The sequence below is a fragment of the Nerophis ophidion genome, linkage group LG01, assembly GCF_033978795.1.
Source record: "Nerophis ophidion isolate RoL-2023_Sa linkage group LG01, RoL_Noph_v1.0, whole genome shotgun sequence".
NCBI classification, from domain to species: Eukaryota; Metazoa; Chordata; class Actinopteri; order Syngnathiformes; family Syngnathidae; genus Nerophis; species Nerophis ophidion.
Genome location: NC_084611.1, coordinates 34,964,372 through 34,982,573, shown reverse-complemented (window position 1 = coordinate 34,982,573; position 18,202 = coordinate 34,964,372). Strand labels below are relative to the sequence as shown.

Below are 18,202 nucleotides of genomic sequence, written 5' to 3'. Positions count from 1 at the left end.
GCTAATAATCTTGTACCCTCTTGCAGGGGTCAGTGTGCCTCCTTGGCAGAACTGAACATGCTCCAAAGGGCTCACAACTTAGAAACGTATGGAGTTGACCCTCACCCATGCAAGGTAAACATTTTGTTTATGGAGCTTCTGATCCAAGCGATGTTATTAATAACTGAAGAGACCGGATGCTTCAGTAATTAGTTTGCTGTAAACGTGACAATTTGCGATGATAGGGGAAGATGCCGGACAAAGCTGGCAGGTCCAAACGCATTGTGAGGGTCTGCTGGGAACGTCTTGCAGAGTCTCCTGTCAGAGAAAGTTTCAATTCCCACCTCCGGAAGAACTTTGAACATGTCACGAGGGAGGTGCTGGACATTGAGTCCGAGTGGACCGTGTTCCGCGCCTCTATGGTCGAGGCGGCTGATTGGAGCTGTGACCGCAAGGTAGTTGGTGCCTGTCGGGGCGGTAATCCTAAAACCCGTTGGTGGACACCAGCGGTGAGGGATGCTGTCAAGCTGAAGAAGGAGTCCTATCGGGTCCTTTTGGCTCATAGGACTCCGGAAGCAGTGGACAGGTACCGACAGGCCAAGCAGCTTCAGCGGTTGTGGAGGCAAAAACTCGGACATGGGAGGAGTTCGGGGAAGCCATGGAAAACGACTTCCGGACAGCTTCAAAGCGATTCTGGACCACCATCCGCCGCCTCAGTAAGGGGAAGCAGTGCACTATCAACACCGTGTATGGTGCGGATGGTGTTCTGCTGACGATGTTGTGGATAGGTGGGAGGAATACTTCGAAGACCTCCTCAATCCCATCAACACGTCTTCCTATGAGGAAGCAGTGCCTGGGGAATCTGTGGTGGACTCTCCTATTTCTGGGGCTGAGGTCGCTGAGGTAGTTAAAAAGCTCCTCGGTAACAAGGCCCCAGGGGTGGATGAGATCCGTCCGGAGTTCCTGAAGGCTCTGGATGCTGTGGGGTTGTCTTGGTTGACAAGACTCTGCAGCATCGCGTGGACATCGGGGGCGGTACCCCGGCAGACCGGGGTTGTGGTCCCTCTCTTTAAGAAGGTGGACCGGAGGGTGTGTTCCAACTATCGTGGGATCACACTCCTCAGCCTTCCCGGTAAGGTTTATTCAGGTGTACTGGAGAGGAGGCTACGCCGGATAGTCGAACCTCGATTCAGGAGGAACAGTGTGGTTTTCGTCTTGGTCGTGGAACTGTGGACCAGCTCTATACTCTCGGCAGGGTTCTTGAGGGTGCATGGGAGTTTGCCCAACCAGTCTACATGTGCTTTGTGGACTTGGAGAAGGCATTCGACCGTGTCCCTCGGGAATTCCTGTGGGGAGTGCTCAGAGAGTATGGGGTATCGGACTGTCTTATTGTGGCGGTCCGCTCCCTGTGTCAGAGCTTGGTCCGCATTGCCGGCAGTAAGTCGAACACATTTCCAGTGACGGTTGGACTCCGCCAAGGCTGTCCTTTTGTCACCGATTCTGTTCATAACTTTTATGGACAGAATTTCTAGGCGCAGTCAAGGCGTTGAGGGGTTCCGGTTTTGTGGCCGCGGGATTAGGTCTCTGCTTTTTGGAGATGATGTGGTCCTGATAGCTTTATCTGGCCGGGATCTCCAGCTCTCACTGGATTGGTTCGCAGCAGAGTGTGAAGGCACCGGAATGAGAATCAGCACCTCCAAGTCCGAGTCCATGGTTCTCGCCCGGAAAAGGGTGGAATGCCATCTCCGGGTTGTGGAGGAGACCCTGCCCCAAGTGGAGAAGTTCAGGTACCTAGGAGTCTTGTTCACGAGTGGGGGAAGAGTGGATCGTGAGATCGACAGGCGGATCGGTGTAGCGTCTTCAGTAATGCGGACGTTGTACCGATCCGTTGGGAAGAAGGAGCTCAGCCGGAAGGCAAAGCTCTCAATTTACCGGTCCATCTACATTCCCATCCTCACCTACAGTATGGTCATGAGCTTTGGGTCATGACCGAAAAAATAAGATCACGGGTACAAGCGGCCGAAATGAGTTTCCTCCGCTGGGTGGCGGGGCTCTCCCTTAGAGATAGGGTGAGGCTCTGTCATCCGGGAGGAACTCAAAGTAAAGCCGCTGCTCCTCCACATCGAGAGGAGCAAGATGAGGTGATTCAGGCATCTGGTCAGGATGCCACCCGAACACCTCCCTAGGGAGGTGTTTAGGGCACGTCCAACCGGTAGGAGGCCACGAGGAAGACCTAGGACACGTTGGGAAGACTATGTCTCCTGGCTGGCCTGGGAACGCCTCGGGATCCCCCGGTAAGAGCTAGACGAAGTGGCTGGGGAGAGGGAAGTCTGGGCTTCCCTACTTAGGCTGCTGCCCCCGCGACCCGACCTCGGATAAGCAGAAGAAGATGGGTGGATGGATGGTGACAATTTGCACCATCATAAAGATCCGGGAGCCAAAGAATGAAACTGAGATGTGGACAATTGAATTGAACCTGTAGAAATAAATACATTTTGTAATTGTTTAGGTGTGATACTCATTTGGATTATTGTGTTTGTTTGTGTGTGTGTGTGTAGGACTTTACGGGCTCCACAGCTTTCCTCGGCTTCACGGCGACTGGCTTTGTGGTCTTCCAGGGAAACAAGAGGATCCATCTTCTCAAATGGTACAAAACCATACCTATACATTTGTCTTCTACAAATCTGTAAGAATAGAAATCAATGCACATACTGTACTGTAGAGATGTATGTCCCATATATATATATATATATATATATATATATATATATATATATATATATAGAAGGACTCCAAATATGACTGGGAGTAATCCACAAAGTCACAGAAATTACAGGAAAACATCAGAATAGAATCGATGAGTCACGCAAACGGGTCGCAGCTCTCGCCCAATAGCCTAATGCAGTGGTTCTCAAATGGGGGTATGCGTACCCCTGGGGGTACTTCAAGGTATGCCAAGGGGTGCGTGAGATTTTTAAAAATATTCTAAAAATAGCAACAATTCAAAAACCCTTTATAAATATATTTATTGAATAATAATTCAACAAAAGTGTTGCGCGCGTGGCGCATTTTGGATGCGCGTGTGTTGTCACCCCTAGGATGCTACAGGACGAGGAGCAGGCAGGATTGAAGGTAAGACCTTGTTTAATATACAGAATAACAAAATAACACTTGTACAAAAGGCAAAGAAAAGGTGTGCCTACGTACGGAAAGCTAAATACTAATGCTAGCAAGAGTCGAGTTCACAAGTCCAAAAGAGGCACGTGCCGAACTAAGCTGAGACTTAGCAGAGTCAATACAAAAAGCAGGAGCCAACGCAACTGTTGCAAGAAGCAAACAAAACGTCCAGAAAGAACTAAGGTAGCAGGCGGTCTTAAATACAAAACAATAATTAAAGACAGGTGTGCGCCAGGCGTCAGTGCAGGTGGAACTAATTAAGTCGCCATGGTGATGAATATAAATTAAGTGCTCAAACAAAGGGATCGGCAGAGTCCAGAAATGATCAAAACACAAAAAAGGATACAAACAAAAACTCGAAATGTGTTCCAAGAACCGGATCACAACAAAAAGATGAATGTAAGTTCATAAACTGTGAAAAGAAATGCAACAATGCAATATTCAGTGTTGACAGCTAGATTTTTTGTGAACATGTTCCATAAATATTGATGTTAAAGATTTCTTTTTTTGTGAAGAAATGTTTAGAGTTAAGTTCATGAATCCAGATGGATCTCTATTACAATCCCCAAAGAGGGCACTTTAAGTTGATGATTACTTCTATGTGTAGAAATCTTTATTTATAATTGAATCACTTGGTTATTTTTCAACAAGTTTTTAGTTATTTTTATATCTTTTTTTCCAAATAGTTCAAGAAAGACCACTACAAATGAGCAATATTTTTCACTGTTATACAATTTAATAAATCAGAAACTGATGACATAGTGCTGTATTTTACTTCTTTATCTCTTTTTTTCGATCAAAAATGCTTTGCTCTGATTAGGGGGTACTTGAATTAAAAAAAATGTTCACAGAAAGTACATCACTGAAAAAAGGTTGACAACCACTGGCCTAATGTATCAATCAATCAAGCAATGTTTATTTATATAGCCCTAAATCACAAGTGTCTCAAAGGACTGCACGAGCCACAACGTCATCCCCGGTTCAGATCCCACATCAGAGCACACATGTAATGTGCGTTTGATTCACTTTGGCATCAATGTAAGTGCTTTTAACTAACAAACAGATAATAGAAGTGTACATAAATGTGTACCCACTATATACAGATTACATTCTGTTTAACTAACCTACATAACTGAAACAATCTACACTTTGTTTTACAACTAATAATGCATGGTAAAGTTGTCTATTTATAAAAAAAAAATCAAGCTTTTAAAAAAATGTGTTTAACTAACTTAACTGTTTAATTTCCTACTGTGTCGCTTATGTTCTTTGTCATCCAGGGCCGACGTTAGTAAGCTGAAGTTTGAAGGAAAAACCTTTTATGTCATCGGGATTCAAAAAGAGGTGAGAGCGCTATCTCGGTGCTGCTCCTTTCACACGCGCTCTTATGATGATAGCACCATGGACTTACCATGTGTGTGTGTGTGTTTGTGTGTGCGTGCGTGCGTGCGCGTGTGCCCTTTTTGAGACATCAAGAAGGAAATGTACCTTCTATATGAGGAGCGGTGAACAATTTAGGACATAAATCATAGTCCCGATACGGAAAAACATTGCCTCTAATAGAGAATGTCTATCAAAATGAGGGTGGTCCCAAACAGGAGGGATTTTTCAAGTTGTCTGTTTGTCTGTTTTAAAGGTGCTCCCCCGCTGGTCAACATATGTAATAACAAGTGTGTGTAATACATTGAAATGCGCCCCCCTTGGCCAAAATTAATTAAAGAAATAAAATAAATGTCAGGCCGTGGCCTTTGGTGAGGTTTTTTTTCCCGGACACGACGTCAAGGTAATGACATATTTTAATTTTAACTCGAAAGAACTACAAAAAACAAAGGGTATAAACAAAAGGCGCCCACAGCGGAGGTACTAAACTTGGCTAAGAAAACAAAAACTATTACCATACCGTAAACTATGGACATAAAACAAAACTTGCAAACTGTGGCATGAATAACGAAAACTTACTTGGAACGAGAAAAAAGCATGGATTATCAGCATGGATAACAAGAGTGTGTAGAAGGTGATATCGCCAGGCTGATTGCCTGGGAACTACAGGCTTAAATAGTGCTGTGGTGATTAACAGGTGCATGAGTCCAAACAAATCAGGTGCATGAGTCGTGAACACATAACAGGTGAAACTAATGAGATGTCATGGTGACAGAACAAACAAGAGTGCACAATGAGTCCAAAACCAAATAGAAAGTGACCACAAATCATGACAATAAATATGTATATACAGACATATAGTAATCATTCTTGCCAACCTTGAGACCTCCGAATTCGGGAGATGGGGGGCGCCGGGGTTTGAGGTGGGATGGGGTAGGGACGTGGCTCGGTGGCCGGGGTTGGGGGGTGGAGTTTGGTGGCGGGGGGTGTATATTGTAGCGTCCCGGAAGAGTTAGTGCTGCAAGGGATTCTGGGTATTTGATCTGTTGTGTGGCGCATATTGTAACAGTGTTAAAGTTGTTTATACGGCCACCCTCAATGTGACCTGTATGGCTGTTGACCAAGTATGCATGCATTCACTTATGTGTGTGTGAAAAGTGCCTTTAAGGTTTATTGGCACTCTGTAATTCTCCTTACGTCCGTGTACCACTCTGTACAGCTGCGTTTTAAACAGTCATAAATTTTACTTTTTGAAACCGATACCGATAATTTCCGATATCACATTTTAAAGGCCTACTGAAACCCACTACTACCGACCACGCAGTCTGATAGTTGATATATCAATGATAAAATCTTAACATTGCAACACATGCCAATACGGCCGGTTTAGTTTACTAAATTGCAATTTTAAATTTCACGCAGAAGTATCAGCTAAAACGTCGCGGTATGATGACGCGTGCGCGTAACGTCACGCATTGTAGAGGACGTTTTGGTCCAGGCCCGTTCACAACTATCAGTCGTCTCTTTTCATCACATAATTCCACAGTATTATGGACTTCTGTGTAGCTGAATCTTTTGCAATTTGTTCAATTAATAATGGAGACGTCAAAGAAGAAATCTGTAGGTGGGAAGCGGTGTACTGCGGCCGCCTTTAGCAACACAAACACAGCCGGTGTTTCCTTATTTATATTCCCGAAAGATGACGGTGAAGCTTTACTATGGAACAGAGCAGTCAAGAGAACATGGTTCCCTACCACATGTCAACCGGCAGGTTTCGGTGAGAAAATGGTGGTAATAAGTCGGCTCTTACCGTAGACATGAGCGGAGAGCTTGCGTCGTTCCTCCTGCACCTGTCAAAGAGGCAGCTGCGACTCTCTTGCCTCCTCCCATCGGCCGGCCCCGACCGTCGGATGCTTCCACCGTAGAGGAGGGGGGAAAAAACTCTGCCCGGCCCGACCGACTGCCTTCGCCTGGTCGAGAAACGTGGCTTCCCTCGGAGACACTGGCGGTCACCACACCCGTGGCCACACCCCTCCGACTTTCAGGTTGTACAGGTACGACCGTATAACCTCACTAAAACACTAGTAACACAGTAAGCAGATAAGGGATTTTCCAGAATTATCCTAGTAAATGTCTCTAATAACATCTGAATCGTTCTGCTGTCTAGTTTTTTTTTTTTTTTTCTGGTCCTTCACTCTCACTTTCCTCATCCATAAATCTTTCATCCTCGCTCAAATTAATGGAGAAATCGTCGCTTTCTTGGTCCGAATCGCTCTCGCTGCTGGTGTCCATCATTGTAAACAATGTGAGGACAACCCGTGACGTCACGCGCACATCGTCTGCTACTTCCGGTACAGGCAAGGCTTTTTTATTAGCGACCAAAAGTTGCCAACTTTATCATCGATGTTCTCTACTAAATCCTTTCAGCAAAAATATGTCAATATCGCGAAATGATCAAGTATGACACATAGAATGGACCTGCTATCCCCGCTTAAATAAGAAAATCTAATTTCAGTTGGCTTTTAAAACATTTATCGTCCGATAATATCAGCAGTCCGATTTTATCGGACATCTCTAGATGAAAGCGATTTTCACGCTATGAATATGGAACTTGGAGCCAATCTATTTTGACATAAATGGATTGCTTCCCCAAAATCAACAGGAAATGTCCCCGTCCAGCTGGACCAGACGAACAACTGTCCATCCAGTGTGTCACATTAACATCGATCATGATGCACGCAGGACGCCCTGCGTGTTAATATACAACTACAGTACATTCGCTATCAGGCTAGCTGTGTACAAACAATACATGAAATGTGGGCTAATACTTTACAGATACTTTAATATGATCGTTCATGTTTTTCAGGCAGTACAAATTGGTGTCTTATCGCATTGTGTTGTGCATTAGAAATTCAAACGCTTTTCGTGCTGATGTAAGATAGCTTATCTATTTCCGTAACTAACTTTTACGGCCAATACCGTAGCACACCCATGTGTTACTACACTAGAAAAAGAGTTCCTCAGTGTTTGCTCTTACAATAACAACGTCGCTACAGCTTGGTTATTATACAGGTTACGGAACGTAAATGTTTTGTTAACGGTTTTTAAATGCATATTGAAAGTCATTTAGAGGTGGAATTAATCGCACCCATTAGCTGCATTGCTAGCCACCGAGAATAAGCCGACACTAATAATCGGTTAATATGTTGGTCACGACATGTAAAATGTTGGCGGTTCTTGGATGTTTTTTTAGAGGGCTTTGTAGTGGGAATAGATGACTCCCATCAGCTACACTTTTAGTTGTCGAGTACGAGACATATTAAACAATTTAATGTACACAAATCAAATGTGTTCTTGTCTCTTATAGGGATTCTGAATGATGGGCAAAATTGCCAAAATGATGCATTTTTTTTTTCTTTTGAGTCTTGCAAAATCTGACATTGTCTGATTCATTCATGCGATCTGCATCCTTGAGTGTTTATGCCTCAATGTGCCTCGAAAATCTGCAGCTCTTATCTGTGCCTTCATGTCTGTGGCCGCGCCCTCGCTGATTGTGTTTGACATTGGCGACCATCAGCCCGTTCCGCTCAATCGGGTTTAGTTTCGGCCTCTGTTTTTTTTTCGTCAGAACAAGAGGGTTTGCTCTCCAGTGTGTCGGCCCCTCCGCTCAGTCTTAGCAGAAGTTTAATCCGACTGAATCACGCTGGCTGCTTAGTTTTATCTTTTGTGTTTCTGTCTCTTCTCTCCGTGTGTAAACATAGTCGTCACTGGTGAGTACATGCACACAAGGAGGAGGAGGATGGCACCGGAAATCACTGTTGTACTCGAACCTTGCAATATGATGATGCCTCATCCCCAACAACCACCATCACTACACTTTACTGTACTTTACATTGTCTTTGTTTATACGTCTTGTACGTGTGTTTGTACATCTTCATTTGTCATGTAGTCCTGGTACTTTTATGTTGTTGGGAGTAAGTCATGTGAAATTGTGTTGCATAATCATGTTCAGTGTGTGTTGTGGCATTTCTACCCTTCTTGAGACATCAACAAGGAAAAGTACCTTCCATATGAGGACCGGTGAACAAGTTAGGACCGAAGTCATGGTTTCAATACGGAAAACTATCGCGTCTGATAGAGAGCCAAATACTAGAATCTGTCTGTAAACATTGCTCCAAACTCCAGATTTTTTGTTGATTTAATGTGCATACAAAAGTAAACATTGACAGGTTCAAAGGCAGCAATATATGATAAAACAAGACGGCAACTAAAGAAGGACTTTCCTGTTCATCCCCGGATAAAAACGTGCTGACGTAAGACAACCCGCGTCCCGTATGTGACCATAGGATGAACAAATACACTACGGTACTAAGACTATAGTGGCGATTAACAGTTAGCTTCCACAGCTGGGTTGCCCAATGTCCGGCACAGGGGCCATCTGTGGTCCGTGACTCGTTTGTCATTGGCCTTAAGCACATTACGAAAGACAAAAAATAGAGATCTCATTTGTACCCCTGGTCGTGAAATCTATCAAAATGAGGGTGGTCCCAAAAAGGAGGGATTTTTCCATTTGACCGTGTGTCGGTTTTAAAAGTGCACCCCCTCTGGTCAACGTATGAAATAACAAGTGTGTGTAAAAATTTGAAGTGCTCCCCCTCTGGCTAACATATGTAATAACAAGTGTGTTTAAGAAGGCAAAAAGGCCAAAATGTATTTTTAAAAAATGTATATAGAGACATACTGTAAAATTAGAGACATACTGTAATAACGGAAAGTAAATAATAAAGATTAAAAACCCATTACAAACAAAAAATTAAAAATAAACAAAAAACTTACCTTTTTTATATTTGCATAGTTTGTATATATTATTAATGTTGTACTGTAAATACAAATCTGTATATATCTAGAAAGGGTGGTCCTAAAGAGGTAGGCATTTTTGGGGGGTCTCAAGGAGGTCAGAAATACAATAATATGTGTGTGTGTGTGTGTGTGTACACTCATAGGACACCACATTAGGAACACTTACCGAAAAGATAATTATGCCAAGACTTGAATGACACTGTCAGAGCGGTGATGTCATCAGTGTGGTTGTTGCTTGCATTACAACCTGACAATCAAAACAGAAATCCTAAATCAGGAGTGTCAACATTTTTTCCAGTGAGGGTCGCATGTATGACAGCTAATATTTTTTTTAAATGGTGTTGCTGCTTTTGGAACTTTAATTTCCCGAAGGACCCACACCCAAGGGATCAATTCAAATCGAATCCAAAATCATTGGCTGGAAGCTGGAGGCCATTGTGACATTCTAAGTTTTGTAAACAGGCTAAAGCAAATCCATGGAGATATGCCAAGAAGTAATATTACATGTTTTATAGCTGACAAAAGCAGAGTGATATTTGTGTTATTAGTGCAGTGGAACATCGATTTCCAACCTGATGGTTCTTGAACATTGTTTCTAAACCGAAAAGTTTGTACAGCAAAGCAGAAGAATCAGTGTACGGTATACATAAATAATTGGTTCTAGCTTTAACAAAAGTCCCTACTTTTGTGAAAAACTGCACAATTTGAAGACACTATAATGTACCGTATTGTACGGACTATAGAGCGCACCAAGATATAAACAGCACCCACAAAATTTTGAAGGAAAAACATATTTTTATATGAGCCGCAGATATGTACTGTACATTCCAAAACAAGTTATATATATATATATATATATATATATATATATATATTAGGTCAGAAAAACACAGAGACTATATCATCCCTGTGATTTTGTATAGGAAAACCTGCAAAACAGGCTTGTAGGGATGATATAGCCTCTGTGTTTTTTCTGACTTAACGTGTATTCCGCTTTACCCCTGTATTGAGAGCACTGTATGACCACAAACTTTGACTGTGTGTATATATATATATATATATATATAAAAAAAAAAAAATATATATATATATATATATATGTGTGTATATATGTATATTTATACATGTACAATTATATACATATATATATATATATATATGTATATATATATACATAATTATACATGTATAAATATACATACATACACATATATATATATATATATATGTATAATTTTACAATAATATGCTGTAAAAAACACTGTAAAATGTATTGTCATTTTTATTAATTTGATTGGTAGTTTGCTGTAAAATCATTAGGCAAGCAGATATTTAAGTGTTTATTTTTATTTAGACAAAAATGTTTGGAAAGTATGCAATTTCAATCAGTACATTTATTTTTTCTGTCAAAATGGAAAAAAAAATCCATTACAAAATATTAAGTACTCTATTGACATTTATCATTTTCAGGTGTTTGCCGGCCGGGAAAAAAGATGTTGTGGGCCAGATCTGGTGCCCGGGCCTTAACTTTGACATCACTGGTGTACAGTCTACCAATGCAAATAAGAGACAGCTATGAGTGTCATTCAAATGTGAGCATTGTTATCTTTTGTCAAGGAATACTGAGTACCGAGGTATACCTGATGAAGTGGCCAGTGAGTGTATACGTGTCCGATTATTTGTGTATCCTCCGTTATCTCATCTCACTTTAATCTCACAAGTGTCGCTCACTCTTTAATTGTCCCACTTTGTGCTCCTTTTTGACCCGATGCTTTTGATCATCCATCGTACACGTGGCGTACTACTCACTGATAAACATTCACCTCTCAGTTCTTCCTGAATTCATTACCATCCAAAGTGGGACCATGGACTGTGGTGATAGCCTAAACACACATGGCCACGCACACCAGCACGTGTCCAGTGCGGCACATGTGTGTAAAAAACACGTCTTGTAAAAAAAGTGATGCGTGCCACAGATGAGAGGATGAGAGTGGAGTGGTTGCAATCCAGCTGACTGAGCCACTTTTGCAAGGTCAGTTTTTATGTTCTTGTTTCTTGACCACTTTGGGATTTATCGTTTGTTTTATTGGTATAGTAAATATGTAATATAGTGGCTGCTCGCTGGTGTGTTTCAGCCAGTCGTTCCCATGCTATCAAGCTCCCTCCCACTGGACAGAATTGATCTGTTGTCTCGTATTAGCAGACACGCAGCTCTGTTGTCTAGCACTTACTGGAACGTGTCCATCCTCCAGGCCCATTAGGAGCTCTCTATCCTCCACACTGGATCTAAATGCTTGATGTGGTGTACGCTGCAAAATGTGGCTGTCAGCTTTCTGTTGCACAGCTCCCTCTCATTGGTTATTTAATGTACAGTGGGGCAAAAAAATATTTAGTCAGCCACCGATTGTGCAAGTTCTCCCACTTAAAATGATGACAGAGGTCTGTAATTTTCATCACAGGTACACTTCAACTGTGAGAGACAGAATGTAAAAAAAAAATCCAGGAATTCACATTGTAGGAATTTTTAGAGAATTTATTAGTAAATTATGGTGGAAAATAAGTATTTAGTCAACCATTCAAAGCTTTCACTGATGGAAGGAGGTTTTGGCTCAAAATCTCACGATACATGGCCCCATTCATTCTTTCCTGAACACGGATCAATCGTCCTGTCCCCTTAGCAGAAAAACAGCCTCAAAGCATGATGTTTCCACCCCCATGCTTCACAGTAGGTAGTGAAGTGAAGTGAATTATATTTATTTAGCGCTTTTTCTCTAGTGACTCAAAGCGCTTTACATAGTGAAACCCAATATCAAATTTTTACATTTAAACCAGTGTGGGTGGAACTGGGAGCAGGTGGGTAAAGTGTCTTGCCCAAGGACACAACGGCAGTGACTAGGATGGCGGAAGCGGGGATCGAACCTGCAACTCTCAAGTTACTGGCACAGCTGCTCCACCAACCGAGGTATACCGCCCCATGGTGTTCTTTGGGATGCAAATCAGTATTCTTCTTCCTCCAAACACGACGAGTTGAGTTTATACCAAAATGGATACATGGATGATACAGCAGAGGATTGGGAGAATGTCATGTAGTCAGATGAAACCAAAATAGAACTTTTTGGTATAAACTCATCTCGTCGTGTTTGGAGGAATACTGAGTTGCATTCCAAGAACACCATACCTACTGTGAAGCATGGAGGTGGAAACATCATGCATTTGAATGGTTGACCAAATATTTATTTTCCACCATAATTCACAAATAAATTCTTTAAAATTCCTACAATGTGAATTCCTGGATTTTTTTTTTCACATTCTGTCTCTCACAGTTGTAGTGTACCTATGATGAAAATTACAGACCTCTGTCATCATTTTAAGTAGGAGAACTTGAATCGGTGGCTGACTAAATACTTTTTTGCCCCACTGTACATCCTACAGTGTTCTTCTACCTTAGCTCATCGCTGTGTTTTCTCTCTCTCTCTGTTTGCAGAAGAAACTGGTGTTGACTTTTCACACCTCGACCCCTGCGGCATGTAAACACTTGTGGAAGTGCGGGGTGGAGAATCAGGCCTTTTACAAGTGAGTTGGCTTAGTACCAGGGGTGGGCAACCTAAAATGTTGAAAGAGCCATATTTGATCGAAAATACCACCAAAAAAAATCTGTCTGGAGCCGCAAAAAAATGCAACGCCTTTTACATAAGTGTTAGAATCAGAATCAGATCCAGAAATACTATATTGATCCAGAAATACTATATTAATCCCTAAAAGGGGGCTTCACGGTGGCAGAGGGGTTAATGCGTCTGCCTCACAATACGAAGGTCCTGAGTAGTCAGGGTTCAATCCCGGGCTCGGGATCTTTCTGTGTGGAGTTTGCATGTCCTCCCCGTGAATGCGCGGGTTCCCTCCGGGTACTCCGGCTTTTTCCCACCTCCAAAGACATGCACCTGGGGATAGGTAGATTGGCAACACTAAATTGGCCCTAGTGTGTGAATGTGAGTGTGAATGTTGTCTGTCTATCTGTGTTGGCCCTGCGATGAGGTGGCGACTTGTTCAGGGTGTACGCTGCCTTCCGCCCGATTGTAGCTGAGATAGGCACTGGGGCCCCCCGGTAGAAAATGGATGGATGGATCCCTAAAGGGAAATTAAGATTTTCAGCACAATCCCCATTCAAGAGCACCATACAATCAATCAATATAGTAAAATGTCACGCAGGGAAATAAAACACAAAATACGAGGTAAGACCTTTAAAATAAAACAAGTCCAACCAGCCTTTGTATATTTATTATGTCAGGGTTACACATTTTGGGTCAGAAAATAGCCCTTGTATGCAACACTGAAATGTCCATTGTAGAGTACAATGGCTTTACACAACATTTTAAAAACGTACCTATATTCACTAATAATATACATATTCTAATGTTACTTTCTTGTACTGAACATACAATGATTTGCGCAAAATTATGTCAGTTAGTAAATAATAATAATAATAATAATAATAATAATAATGACAATTATATGAAATCAATAAAGCCTGAATTATAACTAACCAATAAATAAGTACCGTATTTTTCGGAGTATAAGTGTCTGAGTTAGTTTGTGACGAACCCCAAGATGCAGAGAAAGGAGGCAGGCATTTTGCAGGTAAACATGATTTAATAAAACACTAAGACAAAAACCAAACAAAATGGTACAAACGAAAAGCGCGCACGAGGCGGATAACAAACTTGGCTGTGAACAAACAAAACTGAAAACAGGGAACAAAAGACAGTAAGCTACAAACAGCTACCGAAGATAGCTTACCGCAACGCTGCATTGAAACGACACGACAAGACACGACAGGTAGCAATGACAAGAGCGACAATAATCCAGCAATGACTGGAGGAACAAAGCAGGTAATATAAGAGCGGGCTGATTGACTCCAGGTGTGGCCAGGTGCCAATCAGCCGCAGCTCACAGGGAAAAAAACAGGAAACAGACAAAATAAGAGCGCTGACAGGAACTAAAAACAGGAAATACTAAACACACATAGAGGAAAAACTAAAACACAAATAAAATGTCAGTGGCAAGCCTGACACTAAGTCGCCCCGGAGTATAAGTCGCACCTGCCCAAAATGCATAAAAAAACATATATAAGTCGCACTGGAGTATAAGTCGCATTTTTTGGGGAAATTTTTTGGGGGGGCAAAACCAAGAATAGACATTTGAAAAGCAATTTAAAATAAATAAAGAATAGTGAACAACAGGCTGAATAAGTGTACGTTATATGACGCATAAATAACCAACTGAGAAGGTGCCTGGTATGTTAACGTAACATATTATGGTAAGAGTCATTCAAATAACTATAACATATAGAACATGCTATACATTTACCAAACAATCTGTCACTCCTAATCGCTAAATCCGATGAAATCTTATACGTCGAGTCTCTTACGTGAATGAGCTAAATAATATTATTTGATATATTACGGTAATGTGTTAATAATTTCCCACATACAGTAAGTCGCTCCTGAGTATAAGTCGCACTATGAAAAAAAACTGTGACTTATAGTCCGAAAAATACGGTAAACTCAAGAGATGGTTTGATGTCAATAAATTATCATTAAATGTAAAAAAAACAAAGTTTATGATTTTTTGTAAGAGGAAAAGGGAGGAAACGATCAAACCATCGATAGATGGAATTGACATTGAAAGGGTTTCTGAACTTAGATTTTTAGGAGTGATACTGTATGACAGTCTGACATGGAAATCTCATATTGCACATGTACGGAAAAAGATGTCTAAGAGTATTTTTATATTAAACAAGGTAAAATATGTGTTAGATCAGGGGTCTCAAACGCAATTTACCTGCGGGCCACAGGATGCAAAAACTGTGTGAGTCTGGCCGCAAGAAAAGATTTCTTAAAAAAATCTAACATGCACTTTTTAATGAATTCACCTTTTTGAATGGCTTTCCCGCCCTAGCAACATACTTGCCAACTCTCGCGATCCTTCTGGGAAACACCCGAATATCAGTACCCATCCAGACAATCTCCCGGGGCAATCATTCTCCCGGTTTTCACCCGGACAACTAATTATGGGCGTGCCGTGATTGGCACTGCCTTTGGAGTTGTTTATAACCTGCCGTCTCGTCCGCTTTTCCACCGTACAAACAGTGTGCTGACCTAGTCACATGTTTTATGAAGCTTCCGTAGACCCATGGAAGTGACTGCAAGACATACTTGATCAACAGCCATACAGGTCACATTGAGGGTGGCCATATAAACAACTTTGGGCCACACTGTGAACCCACACCAGACAAGATTGACACATTTTGGGAGAACATCCGCACCGTAACACAACATAAACACAACATAACAAATACCCAGAATCCAATGCAGCCCTAACTCCTCCAGGTTACAATAGGGGGCTAGGTTGGGGATGGTGGGGGCGTATATTGTAGCCCGGAAGAGTTAGGGCTGCGTGTTTGAGACCCTGTGTTAGATTATAGGTTAATGCGTATATTGTATTATGCACATATATTGCCATATATCAGCTAATGTGTAGAAGTGTGGGGGAACACATATAAGAGTAACATAAAGGCTTTGTATCAACCACAGAAAAGAGCTATAAGGATTATTCATAAAGTAAATTACTTAAAACACATAAAAATATTATTTATTGATCATGGTTTATTGAAACTACAGGAGCTAGTAAAGCTACAGATATTATGTGTCATGTTTAAGGCTAAAAGTAAAACAGTACCAGCAAAATTTACAAAAAATGTTTATAATAATAACAATAATAATGGATTAGATTTATATCGCACTTTTCTATTGTTAGATACTCAAAGCGCTCACAGAGAAGTTGGAACCCATCATTCATTCACTTTTGAGAATACAGAGCATAGAAAAAAAGGTCATTTCAAACATCAGTATTCAAGGACACCTTTAAAACAAATGTTTACATCAGTGGTAGGGGTTAAACTATTGACTTTTCTTTACGATGAGATAAAAGATTGTAGAAATATATTCCAATTGAAAAAAATATATAAAGACAAAACAATAAGATCACATGGATAGCCATAAGTGTTTACATTTTGCTTTTTATTTATCATTTTACTTTTTTTTTGTCTGGTTTTGTATCATTCCGTGAGGTGTATATTATTATTATTATTATTTTTTTGTTCGGTTTGTACTTCATGAAGTTTTGCAATTGTTGTGTTTTTCTTGTGTTTTTTGTTTGTTTTCATTACATTTGGATATATTTGTTGGTGTGTACGACTATGTATTATGTTGAAGGGGGCAGGAAAATATAAGATTTTTCTTCGTTCCTGCTCCTTCTCAGGCATTGGTGTGTAAATATAAAATTGTATAATTGAGGTATAATTGTCTATTGATCAAATATGCACATCAATGAAGGAGATAAATGAAAAATTAATGAAAAATGAATGAATGAATCAATATAGTAAAATGTCACACAGTGAAATAAAACACAAAATACAAGGTAAAACCTTTAAAAAAAACATGTCCAACCAGCCTTTGTAGATTTATTATGTCAGGGTTACACATTTTGGGTCGGAAAATAGCCCTTGTATGCAACACTCAAATGTCCATTGTCGAGGACAATGGCTTTAAACAACATTTTAAAAGCGTAACTATATTCACTAATAATATATTGTGACAGACTCTTACCGTCCGGGTTCCATGGTCCACCAAGGATAGACATTACGTCGAGCGGATTGTGACTTTTGTTTTATTATTTCAATGAAACCTTTCAGCTTTTGCTTTTCAGCCGGCCGCGTCTGCGTCTTCCTCCGGCTCTCTTCCTCTTCCGCGCTCGAGCACATCCGTTTCTTTCTGGCTTCGTCTCTGGTCTGCGCCTCTCTCCCCCACGTTTCCGGCTGTCGCTCTTTTACAGAGTGCGCAGGGATTATTTAATTGTGCCCAGCTGGGCGCCCCCGCACCTGATCAGGATTGCTCGCTCGCCGTCCACGCCTCCTCGCCGCCCCGCTCTGCCTCGCTGTCGGACTGCCGGTCCCGCCTCTCCACATATATGTATGTACAGTACATTTTCTACTATTACTTTCTTGTAGTGAAAATACAATGATTTGCGCAAAATTATGTCAGTTAGTAAATAATAATAATAATAATAATAATTATAATGACAATTATATGAAATCAATAAAACCGGAATTAGAACTAACCAATAAATAAGTAAATAGGAGCAAAACATGCTATTGACTCTCATTCAAATTTGTATGTATTCTCACACACACACACACACGCACACACACACACACACACACACACACACACACACACACACACACACACACACACACACACACACACACACACACACACACGTAATTAATATACAATGTAAAGCAAAATACATGTGTGGTAAAGGTTAAGATGACCCCTGAGGTCATGTAAAGCCACACCCCCAAGACATAACAAATAACCCAGCAGCAATAATAAACAGATTAAAATGTAATACATGTCATATACAACAAATATTCTCATCATAATTGACTCAAGACCAGACCTGGGCAAATTAAGACCCTGGGGCCGCATGCGGCCCGTTAAGCTTTTCAATCTGGCCCGCAGCACATTACCAAATATATATATTTTTTTAGATCTTTAAGATGGAAAGTGTAGCTGCCTATATGATTTCTAATGACCGTAAGTCTTAAACTATACAAAGTATTTCAATGGTTGGAATCTGCTCTTTTGGATGATATACCAGTTACAATGGTAATCTGATTAGTTACTATGGTCATCTAATTAGTTACTATGGTAATCTACGTCACATCAACTGAGACGAGGCACCA

At 41.1% G+C, this 18,202-nt stretch overlaps 1 protein-coding gene across 1 annotated transcript in view; it reads left to right on the top strand.

Annotated features, from left to right (window-relative positions):
• Nucleotides 1–18,202, top strand: part of frmd3 (FERM domain containing 3) — a 163,537-nt gene that overhangs the window by 99,499 nt on the left and 45,836 nt on the right. The window contains exons 7-10 of the mRNA XM_061901376.1: nt 27–114; nt 2,538–2,626; nt 4,437–4,500; nt 12,881–12,969. Of these exons, the coding sequence (XP_061757360.1) occupies nt 27–114; nt 2,538–2,626; nt 4,437–4,500; nt 12,881–12,969 (330 nt within the window). The remainder of the gene's footprint in view (nt 1–26; nt 115–2,537; nt 2,627–4,436; nt 4,501–12,880; nt 12,970–18,202) is intronic.